Source organism: Nicotiana tabacum, chromosome 21 (assembly GCF_000715075.1).
Source record: "Nicotiana tabacum cultivar K326 chromosome 21, ASM71507v2, whole genome shotgun sequence".
Classification (NCBI taxonomy): domain Eukaryota; kingdom Viridiplantae; phylum Streptophyta; class Magnoliopsida; order Solanales; family Solanaceae; genus Nicotiana; species Nicotiana tabacum.
In genome coordinates this window covers 60,924,375-60,942,425 of record NC_134100.1, presented here as the reverse complement: position 1 = coordinate 60,942,425, position 18,051 = coordinate 60,924,375, and the positions used below count along the sequence as shown (strand labels likewise).

General features: G+C 37.5%; 1 protein-coding gene across 1 annotated transcript; it reads right to left on the bottom strand.

The window, feature by feature from the left end:
• Positions 1–8,852: 8,852 nt before the first annotated feature.
• Positions 8,853–10,251, bottom strand: LOC107778460 (GDSL esterase/lipase At5g03980-like). Its single transcript, XM_016598719.2, has one exon. It carries the CDS (start codon positions 10,143–10,145, stop codon positions 9,030–9,032), a length of 1,116 nt encoding a protein of 371 aa, XP_016454205.1. The 5' UTR covers positions 10,146–10,251; the 3' UTR covers positions 8,853–9,029.
• Positions 10,252–18,051: the final 7,800 nt, after the last annotated feature.

Sequence of the window (18,051 nt, the reverse complement as noted above, 5' to 3'; positions counted from 1 at the left end):
GAAGAAATTAATTTTTCAACCACATGGACTTTGGATTCGGTTATATCCCCCAGTCAGATAACTGATACTGTTAGTAATACTGAGTATTCTCATATTACTCAAAATCCGGATGGTAGGATTTGCATTCAGTTTGACGATAATAGTTCCACTTATAGTAGACAGTCATTTTCTAATAATAGAATGTTGCCTACTATTAATTCTAGTTATAACAGACATTCCTTTACTAGTCGTAGACTGTTGCCTGATATTCAACACATTTCTCCTGTTGAACCAGTCTATGGACCAGCTAGAAATCGTGCTGCATCTTTACACACAATTTCTACTAAAGTAGGTGATAAACCTGTTGAAAGGGTTAAGATTAACCCCAAAACAAATATTGTTCAGGATAGTGATAATATTTCTGATAAGGATATTCCTTCTGCGTCCGAAATGGATTTTGACCCCAATGATTCTTAATGATTCCACACCAAATTGATTTTAGTCCAGGGTCATAAGCTAGAGGTTATATTCAAAAAGAATTTTTTACTGATAAATGGAACCAGTTTAAAACTTGGTTTTTTTGATACTTATAGTAAGGAAGATTTAAACAATATTTCACAAGAGTTTTATGAAACTTGTGCTTTACATAATCAAATTATGTATTTTGTTCCTTGGTTTATAACCACATATTTACCACTTTTTATAAAAGTTTTGGAAAGATCTTATAAAGACGGGAGTGGCAATATTACTAAAGCCATTTATCCTCCTCAATCATCTTTTGTTTTACCTAATAATACAGGTATTACTTTTACTGCATTTCAAAAATTTATTGATGAAGATGTTGCTGCAGTCAGCATCGCAGAAATTAATAAATTAATTTCTCAAAATAATTATTTGAGTTTATATGTTAAAGTTTTGGGTGAAAACGTTAGTTTTCTTAATAAAAAACTTGATGATTTAACAGTCTTGATTAAGGAGATGAATACGAAAAAGACTTTGACTGATATTGCCTCTTCTTCAGGAAGCAAATCAGAACCTCAGATTGTTGTTACTCATATTCAAAGACCTCCTGATATTCAGGATTTTAAATTTAAATCTTTTGGAGACTTAGAAGAACTTCTTGATAAAAAGTTATCCGGTTTGAATATCAAACCCATTGATTTATCAAATGATTTTGCTGATAAATTAGATTCTACTTTTGACTATAAAAAGGATGTTTTGTCAGAGTTTAATAAACTCAGAAGTTACCCCAAAAAGAATAGTAAGTTTGCAGATAGCAGATATGCTGATAAACCTAGAATGCAGACTTATTATTACAATCGTCCTACTCCTCAAGATGTTTTAATAGAGGAACGTGATTGGAATCAGACTAATACGTCTTACAGTGGTTCCGAAATTTACGAATGGAATCTTGATGGTTTGACTGATAGGCAGTTAACTATTCTAGTACATAGAATGCTTATGTATGCAACTATCTGTAAAAGTGTAAAAAATACAGATAGGAATATTTGCAGAATGATTGTTGCAGGTTTTACTGGCCAACTTCGTGGCTGGTGGGACAATTATTTGTCTGTCGACGAAAGGGCAATGGTTATTAACGCTAAAGCCGTTGACGAAGGACTTGATAACTTAGGCATGGCCCTAGTGGCAAATAGAGAAGATGCCGTTTATACCCTTATTCTTACTATATTAGAACACTTCAATGGTAGATTTACCAACCAAAATGAAACTGTTTGTACTCTCCTTAATAGCCTTAGATGTAAGACTTTAAGTGAGTTTAGGTGGTATAAAGACACCTTTATGAGTAGAGTGATGGAACTACCAGAAAATAAGTTTGAACATTGGAAAGCTAAGTTCATAGATGGCCTTCCCTCTTTATTTGCCGAAAGAGTTAGAAAGGTTTTAAGAGGTAGTTATGGAGAAATTCCTTATGCAGACTATACCTATGGTAAATTAATAGGAATTTGCACACAGGAAGGATTAAACCTGTGCAATGAATTAAGATTGTCCAGACAACTTAAGATGGATAAGCTTAAAGAAAGAAACCAGTTAGGGGACTTTTGCGCCCAGTTCGGTTTACCCGAAACTTCTACTCATAGGAAAAAGAAACATAAGTATCATAGATACCCCAATCAAGACAGTCCTTATAGGAAAAAGAGATCTAGATATAGATCCAAAGAAGAACGAGAAGCCAAGAAAGCACATCGCAAGTCTACTAGATTTACCAAAAATAGGTCTAAGCGAGATCTTGCTGACATTAAGTGTTATAAGTGTGGTAAATTTGGCCATATAGCTCCAAATTGTAAGCTTCAAAAGCTGAAAACCTTAGGACTAGAAGATGAACTACGTGATAAGGTTTATAGTTTGTTATATACTTCTGGATCGGAATCTGATTATTATTCTGAATCAGAATCCGAAGCTGAAATTGATTTGCTTGATTTATCTGATAGTGATAAAAATATTGATAATACTTGTACAACTTGCAAAGGTGATACATGTACTTGTGATGATGAATTTTATAAATTACAATCACAGTTTCAAGACCTAAACATGAAAACTATTACTTCTGATAATATAATAGAACTTTTAAAAGAAGTTAATGATGAAAAACTTCGTGAAAAAATTATTAATTTGGCTGCTAGTTCAAGTTCTAATTCAAGTTCTGGTTTTGCAAAATCTTTTGAAAAAGAATTTGAATATTCCCCGCCTTATTCCTTACTAGAGGTTAATAACCGTTTGTTAAACAAAAATGCATCTCCAGCAAGAGATTCTTCTTTCGATGATTTAAAAATTGAAGTTGAAAACTTAAAACGAGAGATCAAATCTCTTAAACAAAATCAAATGATTTGTGATCATAGGATTACTCAGATTGAGAAAATCAATTCTCCAGCTGAGAAATCTAATGATAAAAACAAAGGTATTTTTGAAAATGATATTGAAGAAAAACCTATTAATTTTAATCCTAAACATGATATGTTTCTAGGAATGATGCAAATTATTACTGCTCATAAATGGTACATCAAATGTACTATTCTCATTGATAATAGTTTCTCAATTACAAACATTGCCATGATTGATAGTGGAGCAGATGTTAGCTGCATTCAAGAAGGTTTAGTACCTACGAAATATTTTCAAAAAACTACTCATATGGTTAGATCTGCATCCGGACATGCTTTAGATATAAAGTATAAACTTCCTAATACGGGTATTTGTCAGAATAAAGTCTGTATTTCTCACTTCTTTTTCTTGGTAAAAAACCAGTTATACCCTCCAATTATACTTGGAACACCGTTTATTAACGTCGTTTATCCTTTTACTAGCATAGACTCGAAAGGTTTTACTGCTACTTATAAGGATAAAGAGATAAGTTATACTTTTGTTACAGATCCAGTAACTAGAGATATTAATGCTTTAATTGATATGAAGCAAAAACATGTTGATTCTTTACAATTAGAAATGTTTAGTATGAATATATTTGATACTCTGAATTCTACTAAAGTACAGGAAAAAATCAAATTGATTTCCGAGCAGATTGCTATTGATATTTGTGCTGAGCATCCTAGTGCTTTTTGGAATCGAAAAAAGCATATTGTTACTCTTCCATATGAAGATAATTTCACTGAGGATGATATTCCTACTAAATCTCGACCTTGTCAGATGAATGCAGAATTGGTGGAATTTTGCAAAAAAGAGATTGATAGTCTGCTATCAAAGGGTTTGATAAAACCCTCAAAATCTCCTTGGTCTTGTACAGCTTTTTATGTTAATAACGCAGCTGAAAAGGAACGTGGTGTTCCTAGATTAGTCATTAATTATAAGCCCTTGAATAAATATTTGAAATGGGTTAGGTATCCTATTCCTAATAAAAGAGATTTATTGTCTAGATTATATGACGCCAATATATTTTCAAAATTTGATTTAAAATCTGGTTATTGGCAGATTCAAATATTTAAAGAGCATACTTATAGAACTGCTTTTAATGTTCCATTTGGGCAATATGAATGGAATGTTATGCCTTTTGGTTTAAAAAATGCCCCTTCAGAATTCCAAAAAATTATGAATGATATTTTCAACCCTTATCTAGTCTTCGTCATTGTATATATCGATGACATTTTGGTATTTTCCAAAACACTTGAAATGCATATTAAGCATTTAGATATTTTCAAAAGAATTGTTATACAAAATGGTTTGGTAATCTCAAAACAAAAAATGAGCTTATTTCAAACTAACATTAGATTCCTAGGACATTATATTTGTCAGGGGAAGATTACTCCTATTCAACGATCGATTGATTTTGCCTCAAAATTTCCCGATGTTATTACTGATAGAACTCAGTTACAAAGATTTTTGGGAAGTTTAAATTATATTTCACCTTTTTATAAAGATCTGTCACGTGATTTAGCCCCCTTATATGATAGGTTAAAAAAGAATTATAAAAGCCCTTGGACTGATAGTCACACTACTTTGGTAAAAAATATTAAACAACGTGTTAAATCTTTACCTTGCTTAACCCTTGCTAATCCTACATGGCAAAAAATTATAGAGACTGATGCGTCTAATATTGGTTATGGAGGGATATTAAAACAGATAAATCCCAATGATAAACATGAATATCTGATTAGATTTTATTCTGGTAAATGGTCTGAAGCCCAGAAAAAATATGCTACTGTGGCACATGAAATGTTAACCATAGTAAAATGTGTTTTAAAATTTCAGGACGACTTATACAATCAAAAGTTTTTGATAAAAACTGACGCACAATCTGTTAAATATATGTTTAATAAAGATTTTAAACATGATGCCTCAAAAATGATATTTGCAAGATGGCAAGCTCAATTAGCCCCTTTTGATTTTGAAATACAATATAAAAAGGGAATTGATAATTCTCTGCCAGATTTCTTATCTCGTGAATATTTACAGGATGGAACCCCCTGGGGTAGGGGAAGAGGTAGAGGTTGGGGAAGATCATCCCCACAGTCCAAAGGAAGGTCATCACCTTCGGGATCGTCATACGGATCCTCATCAAACTCCCCAGTTATACAAATGGGAAGAAGGAGTTTAGTCAATGAGAGGATATCTCTCAGAGAAGAATCATCGATTGGACCATCCGTCCATCTGGAAGATATTCCAGAAGATAGTCCGTTATACGCACATTTGTAGGCATATTTGACTGCTCAAAAACAGAAAGATACTTCTGTTAAGCAAAGTAATACTTTTGCTTCCATTACTAAAGATGACAATGATGATATCAAGTCATACGAGAAAGTGCCAAAAAGAGAAATGATATTTCTCTTAGAAAATTCTGACATTCAGAGAAAAGAAGAACCATGGAAGATATTCCAAAGGTATTTGATAAATGGGTTATATTATCCGGGTGAGTCATACAAAACCCGTTCCTACTATGAAACGATACTGACCAGTACTGGAAGTGCAGATTTTCAGCACTTTTCTGGGTATAGCACAGACGAGAACGTTTATAACTTCTCGAAGATTATAATTAAACAGATTATATCTGTTGAAGACTGGGGTATATCCACAATGAAGGAAAGGCAGATAAGCCTTAACAAAAATAAAATAAATTTTACTTATTGGGATTATATCCAAGCTTTTGATAAAGTATTATACTACAATAATGATAGACACAAACATACTTGGTTTATAAAAGTATGTGCAAAGATATTTGCAACAACTGTTCCTAATTGGTTTCTAAACTGGTGGTCATACCACGGTCCAACAATAAAGATTTTACCAGATCCATTTCTCATGTTATACAAAGAATGGATAAAAATTTCTCCTTTTATTAACGATTTATACCACGCAGATCATATCTGCTACCCAGAAAAAATTAACCAAATATATTTCTTTCTGGAATTTTCTATCCCTTGGATACACAAATGGAATCCAGAAGTCGGATTCACTGAAGAACAAGTCCCCTGCTTATATAGGACTTTTTACAATAATTTTTGGGACAAGTTAATGAAGAAGGATCCCAAAACAAAGACCTTATATGGTCAAGAGCTCTTGGATTCAATCGAGATGAAGATCCAAGAATATTCCAGTAAACCTCAGAAAGAGGTAATTGATGACAGTTCAGTGAGGCATATTGCCAGAAGGATCTCCTTTCAAGAAGGAGATAAAACAGAGATGATTAACAGTTACTTGGAAGAGGTTAAAAGAAATTTACTGTCTTCCATTAATCAATATGAAAAGTCAGATACGTCAATGCAAAGTGAAACAAGCAACGATGATATTGCTGAAGATTCTCAGCCCATTGAAGCAGAAAGGATATTATCTGAAGAAGACTTACATGATACAGAAGAATTCATCCGCAAATTGAAAAAAGCGGAAAAGAAACCAGCACAGTGAAACAGCTGGACCCCACTCAAACAGTGAAGCCGCCGGACCTACAGCATAGTGAAGCCGCCGGACCCACTCGAACAGTAGATACACTGTTCATCAACAGTAAATACACTGTTTCTACAGTAGAAACACTGTTACAGGGACCCACGGGGACCCACTTTTACTGTTCATAGATTCCTTTTCTTTTTCTATTTATAGAAGTCATTCGTTCATTCTTAAGAGGCAGACGTCAAGACTCCCTCTCTCTAGAACTCTCTCTCTCTCTCTATCTAAGTGTAAGTAAAGAGTTAGTTTGAAGTTTGTAGATTGTAATAGAAGAACAAATAAATAAAAGTTTTCAGTTCTTCATCTTCAGGGCCTTGCTTCTTGGCCACAAGGTACATACTTCTGTCTTTCTTAGTTTAGATTTTCTTCTAGTCTCTCCTCTCTGGCCGTGACGATGTCCGGCTAAGAGACTTCATATCTATGTTGAGTATCTAACTTCTCTCCTATATACACTATGAAAGCGACGGCATCTATTAAAATATAAATGAGTTTTATATATAGAGTTTTGACTTGGTGTCAAGATGGTTGGTACAGTCTGATATAACACTACTCTTATTGGCTTTGCCTTAGTGGCTCCGTCTAGCCAGCCGTGAACCTCAGCCCGATAAAGGAGTTAAAAGGGCATCTTCTTTCACGGTTAGAACTGCTAGACACATGGGCTCAATAAAAGTATGTATTATATTATGACAGACCCCTTGCTTGAGTAAAGGTTTTTAACCTTCCATACAGTCATTAAACTATATATAAAATTCAAGTATATTTCAATTCTTATCCTTACTGATTGTGCGGATTACCGCCAGTCTTTAAATATAAGGGTACTGAATTAGCTAGATTAAGAATTCTCAAATATGTTAAAATAGAAATCTTTAACTGGTGGAAACCTTCCAGGCATATAAAAGCCAGATGTGAGGTGTGAAACAAGTCCAGTTCCCGGTCAAACGGTGATTTCTGTTTTAATTTAATTGAGAAGGCATGGCGGATTACCGCCCGCCACTTGATCCTGTTAAATGGTATCAGAGCCTAGGTACTTTCATGGTATATATAAGATAGATATGAAATATTCGACATAGATATGTTTCTGAAATATGGATTTAGGAGAAACTAGTATGAAAAATACTAGATTGGAAGAGGTAGATATACCTCAAAACCTTGATTTGTTAAACAAATGGACTATTCCTAAAGTCCCTATTAGAACAATCTATGATTATGGATAGTTTGATCGAATATAGTTTATATATCTTAAGTTGTATATATAGTATATATATATTATACTATACTATACTATAGTATATAAGCCGTATTCGATAGTATATATATAGGCTTATATATATATGTATATCGAATATAGCTTATATATCTTATGAGATGTATATATAGTATAGACTATAGTATAGTATAAATATAAGCTTATATATATATATATATACTATACTATACTATATTATACTATATGTATAGCTTAAGATATATAAAAAGACAAAAATATTGTAAAGAGATATTCAAATCAATGCGTTATATTTTTATTATAGCATTAAAAATCATGGCAATATCTTTATAGTTGAAAATAGGAAAAAAGTGTAATTATAAAAAGTTTGGGATTAAAACAAAGTTGGGGGGTTAAATGGCTATAAAAAAAAAAAAAATTTTTTTTTAAAAAAAAATAGCCGTTGGGCCCGCTAGGCCCGCTAAGGGACCGGGCCGGTCCGGTCCGGTCCCGGGCCCTGACGGGTCAAACAATCCCGGGCCTGGCGGGCCCAAACATAGGACCGGCCCACGAGACCGGACCAGACCCGCTAAAACCGGACCAAACGGTCCTGACCCGTTTAGCCGTTTGGCCCGTTTGACCCGCGGTCCCGGGCCGGTCCCGGGCCTGGACCGGCCCACTTGCCAGCCTTACAACAATCTATCTGCCTTTTAAGTGTTAGTAATACAATTACAAACTAAATGCAATATAAAACTAAATGCAATATAACGTAAATCTGTTTATGCGCTTTTTATATGCATGATTGACGATTACAGTTAAAAATCTTATTTATTATACAAGAATCACCTCATCATCGATGTTCTTCTATCTATACACCACAGAATAAACATATGAAGGGATCTTATGTCTGCTTTTTTTTTTAAAACATTGATATTAAAATAACTGGTTATATACGTAAATATTTACGAACACTGCATATTAAAAATTCAAAAGATATCTAGCGGGTAAAGTGTGAAACTCATGTGAGACGCGCTGCGTTTTGTCTTAATTACCATTTAAAAGAAAAAATCATATCTTGTCACTTACTAACTCAGTGATTTCGTTTGATTTTCACCATAAATGAGAATTTAAATCAAATTCTGAATTTAACGAAAATAAACGTAGTCTTATTGGCTCAACTGAACTTGGTAAAGTAATTTTTCATCATTTAGCAAGAAACGAGAACTCCTGGACGCTTGAATAGTCACACCTTACAGAAAGCACGTGATCAAAACCTCTAGCTCCACTCATCAAACAAAAAGATTCAAGGCAATTACATCATTTCTCTTAATTTGTTTTTTCCCGTCTTAATGAAGCATATAGCATACATTTGACCGTAATTAAAACACCCAACTATATCCAATCTTGGATATATATAATAATCTTCAACCTGGCTAGTTGCCTAAACAGCACACCTGAATTTGGACAACATGTCGTTGACAAGAATGTCTGTCATACGACGATGAGCTTCGTCTGTCAAATGAATTCCATCCCAGTGCACGTATCTAGCCGGATTCGAACAAACATTGATCCCAGCAGCTCCACACACGGTCCTAAAGTTAAAGTTATACCTCCCTCCAGTTCCACAACATGCACTAAGCAACGTGTTCTGGTCAAATCCAAAGGAAGAAGCACTGCGCATAACTGTCAAAAGGGAACCATAGAAATCCCCGTACACAATGCTAACATTCGGGAATTCGCGCTGCAGATTCGCGATAGCCCTGCTCACGTATCTATTATGATACGAAGCGAAGTCATTGTAGTTCCTCAAGCAACCCATTTGGTCGTACGCGCCTGTATTATTATCAGGAAATGATGTGAGATACAGCGGCAAGCACCCGAGTGGGTAAATTCCTGGAACCAAAAAGCGCGTGGCTCCGAGCTGAATCACATCTTTGATGCCTCTCATAATCCCCGCGACAACGTTAGGGACGTATGTCCTAACTTCTGGGATCTGCTTGTTCTGGAAAAACCCATTGTAGTAATCATTTCCACCCCATTCCCCCATTACTATCAGAGTGTTTTTGAGAGAGTCTGCACATCTGGAGCCACAGGTGGACTGAAGATGAGTTTTGAACCAACCTAATTGGTTTGCGAGCGGGGTGTTCCAAGTGGGCAACCGAATGTTTCGGGCAGTCCAGAAGGAAGTGTTGAGGGCCGTACCACCGGCCACGGCGAAATTAACGCCTTGTGTGAAAGCAGCACCCCTGTCCAAGTAAGCATTGAGGAAAGGGAGTTGGAGAGATTGGGTAATAAAATCGATAATGACACGGCCGTTTGAGAAACGGCCAGTGGGTCTGTTGAAGAAAGTAGAGCCGTAAGGAGAGCGGTCGGCGCGGAAAATGATGGAGGCGCCGGGTGTACGGATAACATTACCGGCGTCGGCCAGAGAATCGCCGAGTTGGTACACTGAATTAATATTGCATTTAGTTTGGGCAGTTGAAGGAGTAAAGAAGAAAGCTGTCAAAGTAATGAGTGAAAGGGACAAGGAAATTCGGGTTACGGAAAGAGTAGCCATTGAAGAAACTTTATGTCTGAAGTAGAAATCGTTGTACTATATATAGATAGGTAGGGAAGTTCCTGGCTGCTGCTGCTATACAAAAGCGATGGCTTTAGCTGTTCAGTGGCTGGTTTTCACTTTGTCTCTCTTTCCCTTTTGTGTTTTTATTTTTGTTTAATGCCAATAGCCAAAAAAGAAAGTCTCCTTTTGGCTTTTTGACTGGTCAAGTGGTTGAGATTCCACAATGCGGAGCTATGATATCTACAGTTTTTCTTTTCCACGTGATGCCCACAGTTCTACGACAAAATTTAGTATTGATGTCTCAATTTAGGTGAAGAATTTCGGATTATAAGGTTTTAATTTTAAATACTGAATTTTGGATGTGAACACGGATAAGAATACTACTAATATGAATCAACATCGTTAACAATTTAAAATATTTTATTATAATAGAAAAAAATTATTTGAGTTCCTAAATAGAGACACCTTACACAAAATGGAGGGGATTAACAATCATGTTTATATCTAGCTTGTTAGTGAAAATATAATTACAATTAAAAAATAAAATGAGACGCGAATATCTCGCTCTCTTGAAGGAGATTCAAGCGCACTACAATAAAATTTTCACTAGTCCAGCAGTAATCTTTGTCACTTTGTCTCCCCCAAAATACAACAACTCGATCACGTCTTATGTCACGGCCCAAAACTACCATCGGGTCGTGATGGTGCCTAACTCACTTGCTAAGCAACCCAAACATAACAATAACGATTCAAGATAACGAATTACGAAATATTACAAGTCTAAAAGTCAAAATATCTTAAATAAAGACTGCGCTGATACAATAAATCCCCCATAACTGTTAAACTTTGGTCAGCTCTAACAATTTAAATCTTCAACCAAGGGACTAAGTGTCCAATTCAATCTAAAACTCTCCCAAAACCAAACTAACCATTCCCACGAGTCTCATAATCACAAATACACATATGTAAAGCATCAAACAAAGGAAACGAGGCTAAAAACTCAAAACGATCGGCTAAATCGTTATAGTTTCCTGTGGCACCAGCCATTTCTCAAATCAGGGGAGAAGCCTAGACTCCCGCTACTCACACTACAGAGCAGGCTCACGGGTATCAGACCTCAACAGTTTTACCAATTGGGGTGGTTCAGACTGTTGTTGCCACACAGCCCGGTGACAGACCCGCGACGTCAGCTGATGAGCTGAAGAGGTTGGACAGTTTCACCAAGTTGTATCCCCCTCACTTTAGTGGTACACCTTCTAATGACCTCCCATGACTTCTTGGACCATCTCCATGAAATTTTGAGCAACATAGGGATAGTAGAGTCGAATGGAATTAATTTCATTGTATTTCAGATGCATGGCTCTGCCAAAAGGTGATGGCAGGTGTACGTGCAGGGCAGGCCAACGGGATCACCACCTCTCACATGGGCTCAGTTCTCGCAGTTGTTCTTGAAGAAGTTTATTCCCTTCACTTAGAGAGAGATTTGCTCAATCACTTCGAGCTCCTTCGGTAGGGTAGCATGGCCGTTAATAAGTATGAGACTAGATTTATAGATTTATCACGCCATGTAGCTATCCTGATCCCTACCGAGAGGGAGAAGGTACGGAGATTCATAGATGGCCTTACATATGGCATCAGACTTCAGATGGCCAAAGATACCGAGGATGATATTTTTTTTTCTCGGGTAGCGGAGATCGCTAGGAGGATTGAACGCATCAAAGGTCAGGTGAGGGAGGCGACCTCTGAAAAGAGGCCTCATCATTTTGGAGGATTTAGTGGTGCCTCATCTAGAGACAGAAGTTCCTTTAGTAGAGTCCATCCTATCAAGTCGGTTCAGTCAGCTCTACAGGTTACCCATGGTACTTCAGGTAGTCAGAGAGCTTATAGACCTCGTTCTGAGCAGCTAGCATACAAAGAATCTCCAGATCCGGTTAGTGCACCTCTAATACAGAGTTACCAGGGTGGTTATTTAGGTCGACGGCGATAGTTCCAGGGTCAGCAATCACGTCACCCAAGGGCTTGTTATACATGTGGAGATTTGAGGCACACCAAAAAGTTTTGCCCGAGGTCACAAAGCAGTATGCCACAACAAGGTACTTGTGCTATGATTCTGGCACTGATAGCTCTACCACCCGCACAACCAGCTAGAGGTGGGGTCAGGTAGCCTAAGGTGGAGTCTAGTTAGTTAAAGGTGGAGGTCAGTTAGTGAGAGATCGTCCGAGAGGTGGAGGACAGGTTGGTGGGCTCAGCCCCGTTGTTATGCATTTCCAGCTAGACTTAAGGTGGAGTCATCCGATGCAGCTATTACAAGTATTATTCCAGTTTGTCATAGAGATACTTCCGTATTTTTTTATTCGATTTCTACATATTCTTATGTGTCTTCATATTTTGCTTCGCATTTGAATATGCCTCGTGATTCTCTTGATGTTCCTATTTCTGTGTCTACACTAGTCAGAGACTCTATTATAGCTGATCGGGTGTATTGGTCTTGTGTTGTTACTATTAATGGTTTTGATACGGTAGTTAATATTTTGTTGCTGAATATTGTGAATTTTGGGGTATGAATTGGTTGTCCCCCTATCACACTATCTTGGATTGTCATGCCAAGACAGTGACCTTAGCTATGCCGGGGTTGCCAAGATTAGAGTGGAGAGGAACTCTCGGTCACTCCACTAGCAGTGTGGTTTCATATTTGAAGGCTCAGCATATGATCGAGAAGGGGTGTTTGGCGTATTTAGCTTATATCTGTGATTCTAGTGCAGAGGTTCCTTTTATGGATTCGGTTGTGAGTGAGTTTCAAGAGGTGTTTCCTATGAATTTGTCGGGGTATGCCACCCGACAGGGATATCGACTTTTGCATTGATTTGGCTCTAGATACTCAGCCTATTTCTATTCCACCATACCGTGTGGCTCTAGTTGAGCTGAAAGAATTGAAGGATTTGCTTAACAAAGGGTTCATTAGACCGAGTATTTCACCTTGGGTGCACCGGTGTTGTTTATTAAGAAAAAGGACATATCTATGAGGATGTACACAGATTATCGGCAGTTGAACAAGGTCACTATCAAGAACAAGTAACTGTTACCTAGGATTGATGATTTATTTGACCAGCTTTAGAGTGCCAAGATGTTTTCCAAGATTGAATTGAGATCTAGCTACTATAGGTTAAAGATTAGGGCATCTGATGTCCCTAAGACAGCTTTTAGGACTCATTATTGTCATTACGAGTTCTTGGTGATGTCATTTGTCTTGACTAATGCTCCAACAACCTTCAAGGATTTGATGAAACGAGTGTTCAAGCCTTATTTGGATTCCTTTGTGATTGTCTTCATCGATGATATTCTGATTTACTCTCGCAATAGAGAGGAGCATGTGCAGCACCTGCGGATTGCACTTCAGAACTTGAAGAATCGTCAGTTATATGCCAAGTTTTTAAAGTGTGAGTTCTAGTTAGACTCGGTTGCCTTTTTGTGTCATGTTGTGTTTTCAGATGGTATCAAGGTGTATCCTAAGAAGATTGAGGCAGTTCAGAACTGGCCTAGACATACTTCAGCTACAGAAATTTGGAGCTTCTTGGGTTTGGAGGGGTACTATTGCCGGTTCATGGAGGGGTTTTCATCTATCTCAGCCCCATTGACCAAGTTGACACAGAAGGGTTCTCTTTTCATATGGTCCGACAAGTGTGAGAAGAGATTTCAGAAGCTCAAGAATGGCTTGATTATAACCTTTAGTATTGGTGTTGACCACACGTTCTGGATCTTACACTGTGTATTTTGATATATCGCGTATTGGGCTTGACGCGGTATTGATGCGGGATGGTAGAGTGATTGCCTACACATCTCATCAGTTGAAAGTCCATGAGAAGAACTAACCTGTGCATAATTTGGAGTTAGCAGCCATTTTTCAAGCACTCAAGATTTGGAGGCAATGTCTATATGGCGTTCCATCTGAGGTCTATACCGACCATCGGAGTCTCCACCATCTATTCAAGCACAAGGATCTTAATTTGCGGCAGCAGAGATGGTTATAGTTTTTGAAAGAATATGATATCATCATATTATAACATTTAGGGAAGACCAATATAGTGGTCGATGCCTTGAGTAAGAAGACGGAGAGCATGAGTAGTTTGGTTTTTTTGCCGGCAGAAGAGAGGCCATTAGCCATGAATGTTCAGGATTTGGCCAACTGGTTTATGAGGTTGGATATTTCGGAGCCTATCAGGGTTCTCGCTTATGTGGCGGCATACTCACTTATTGGTCTTGAAAGACACGATGCAACGGGGTGGTGCTAAGAAGGTTATGATCAGGGATAATGGTGTTTTGCGGCTTCAAGGTAGAATTTGTGTTTCGAATATTTATGGGTTGAGGGAGTTGATCCTTGAGGAGGCTCACATTTTACGGTATTCCATTCACCCAGGTGTAACAAAGATTTATCGTGACTTGAAGCAACACTATTGGTGGCGGAAAATGAAGAAAGACATTGTTGGACATGTCTCTTGGTGCTTGAATTATCAACAACTGAAGTATGAACATCAGAAACTGGGAGGGTTGACTCAGAAGTTGGTGATACCGGAATGGAAATGGGAGCGCATTATTATGGACTTTGGGGTAGGCTTACCACGGACCATGAGGAAGTATGATGCTATTTGGATTATTATGGACCGGTCGACTAAGTTCGAGCACTTTATTCCGGTGGTGACTTCTTACTCTTCGGACCAGTAGGCTAACATTTACATCTGGATGATTATCCGCATGCACTGTGTGCCCATTTCTATCATTTTAGATCGTGGAGCGCAGTTCACTTCACACTTTTGGAGAGTTGTTCTACGTGAGTTGGGCATGCGGGTCAAGCTAAGTACCGTATTTTATCCTCAGACAGACGGGTAGTCCGAGTGGATTTTGGAGGATATGTTGCAGGCATGCTCTATGGATTTCGGGGGTCAGTGGGACCAGTTTCTACCTTAGCAAAGTTCGTCTACAACAAGAGCTATCAGTCAATTATCCAAATGGCTCCGTATGAGGCCTTATATGGGAGGCGATGTCGTTCTCCGGTTGGATGGTTTGAGCCAGATATGGCTAGATTCTTCGGCACAGATTTGGTTCGTAATGCTTTGGAGAAGGTGAAGGTGATTCAGGAGCGGCTTCGTGCAGCTCAGTCCAGGAAAAAGCGTTATGTGGACCGGAAGGTTCGAGATGTGGCTAACATGGAAGGTGAGAAGGTTCTTCTCCGAGTGTCGCCTATGAAGGGCGTGTTTCAATTTGGAAAGAAGAGCAAGTTGAGCCCGAGGTTTATTGGCCTGTTTGAGACCTTAGAAAGTTGGGGAGGTTCCTTATAAGCTTGCATTAACTTCTATCCTAGTAGGAGTACATTCGGTATTTCACGTCTCCGTGCTTCGGAAGTACCATGAAGATAGGTTACATGTTTTAGAATTCAACATGGCACGACTTGATGAAAAGTTGACCTATGAGTAAGAGCAGGTGACTATTCTAGACCGGCATGTTCGAAAGTTGAGATCTAAAGATATCCCTTCTATGAAAGTGCGTTGGAGAGGTCAACTGATTGAGGTGGATACTTGGGAGTCGGAGTCCGATATGAGGAGTAGATACCTGTACTTTTTTACCAGTCCAGGTACATTTCTAAGTCTGTTAGAGGATGAATGTTTCTTTTAGAGGTGGAGAATGTAACAACCTAATAGGTCGTTATGTGTACTAGCTCCCTTTTTTGCATTTTGAGACTTTTCATAGTTCAATTTGATGAATTATGACTTGCGTGTGTGGTCCGTATTGATTTCCGGAAAGCTTATATGTGAAATTTTAAAGAAAATGTGAGTTTTGACTTTAAATATGGCTAGAGTTGACCACGGTCAATATTTTTGGTAAATGACCTTGGATCGGTATTTTAACGATTACAGTAGGTTTGTATGATATTTTTGGACTTGTACACATGTTTATTCGGGGTCCCGGGTGATCCGTGACCATTTCAATTGGAAAAATAAGTTTTGAACATGAAAATCTTGAGTTTTAATCATCGATTCTTGATATTTGTTGTTATTTTGATGATTGGAGATAGCGAGCAAGTTTGTATGAAGTTATTACACTTGTATAGATATTCGGATTGGATCTCGAAAGGCTCGGGTAAGTTTCGGATATGTTTCGGATAGTTTTGGCAGCTGAAGGCAACTGTTGTTGTGTATGATCCGCAGGTCTCGCAATTGCGTTCACAAATGCGAGCCTCACATTTTTTATGCCAGGCTCGCATTTTCCATATTGGGCATGGGATGTAAGTCTTTTCAATTGTGAAGTCAGTGTCGCTTTTGTGATCCAGGGGGTCGCATTTGAGATGGATGTGTCGCAATCACGACATTGAGTAGTGGCAAGGCAGCTTCGCAAATGCGAAGCTTGGTCTGCATTTGCAATGAAAGGTGCCTTAGCAAATGTGAAGGATTTGTCGCATTTGCGATAACTGTGAAGCTGAGGCACTAATCGCATTTGGTATCGGTGGTTTGCATTTTTGAAGCTTGCAATTGTGAACAAGAGTTTGCAATTGTGACATCTGCACGTAGGTAAAATGTGGGGAAATCGGGACTTAGGTTATTTTACAGTATTTTTCATGAATTGCATTATCAAATCTAAGAATTTCAAAGTAGAAATTGAGGATTTTGGGTAGAATTTAGGGATTTTGTAAAATTGAGATTTAGACCTCAAATTAAGGTCGAATTTCAAAACAAATCACATATCCGGGCTCAGGAGTGAATGGGTAATTGGGATTTGGTCTTAATTTTGGATTTCGCCACGTGAGCCCCGGTTAACCTTTTGTTGACTTTTTCAATTATGTTAAAGAATGAACCTTCTTTCATTCGAGGGTAGTTTTAAAGCTTGTTTTGACTTGTTTGAACAATATTTGACTAGATCGATTGGTTTGGAGGTTTGATCTAAAGGAAAAGTGGTGTTGGATTGTTGATTGTGCTCCGGAAAGAGGCAAGTATCTTGGTTAACCTTGCTTTGAGGGAAATAGGGTAGAATCGAGTCTATTTTCTATGTGATCTATGTGTCAGGGGAGACGTATATGCAAGGTGGGTTGTATGTGCGTTGCCCATGGGATAAGAATGCATGTAGAATTAGCCTTAGTTGTGCCATGTTATTTGTGTATTATGTCTTACGTACTTTAGATAGATTGTTTAATTCTTTAATTTCTCGTATTCATGTTATTTTCTATGTTGAGATTATTGAGATATTGGTGTTGAGATCGTTGAATTGTTGATTGGTTGTAGGTGCTAATTGTTGGAAGATTCTCATATGACGATTTGTGTTCAAATACTATTGTTGATGTTGAGTTTTCTTCACACCTTGCTTGGTAATGCATTGTATGTGATTGCTTGGTGAGGAGGAGTGAAATGCACGAAGGGTGTTGTCGTGCTTGTGAGGAAGAGTAATTGTGTACGAAGAGTATTTTCTGTGCCTTATATATATATATATATATATATATATATATATATATATATATATATATTACTTCTTGATGAACGTGAGGATATGCACGAAGGGTGTTTCCGTGCTTGTTATTATTTTATAATGTGAGGATGAGAGTAAAAGCATGAAGGGTAATGCCGTGCAATTATTTTTACATTATACACTACTAAAAAACAGCAAATTTGTGACCATCAAATCAGGCGGAAATTTTCGACTAATTCTATCGCAAATCTTAAATAAATATTTTAGAAATTTTCAATTTGCGACCGAATTAGTCTCAAATCTAGGTAATTCCTGGTTAAATTTGCGATTGATTCAGCTGTAAATCTGGGCATTTTTAAGCAGAATTGTGTTGTATTTCTAATTACACCACGTGCCAAATAAAACAGCCAACCAAACACCTACCAACCAACCAAAAACCTAATATAACAAAACA

What these genes read in the sequence shown, in the direction of transcription:
- LOC107778460 (XM_016598719.2), bottom strand. Translation starts at nt 10,145, where the DNA reads ATGGCTACTCTTTCCGTAACCCGAATTTCCTTGTCCCTTTCACTCATT.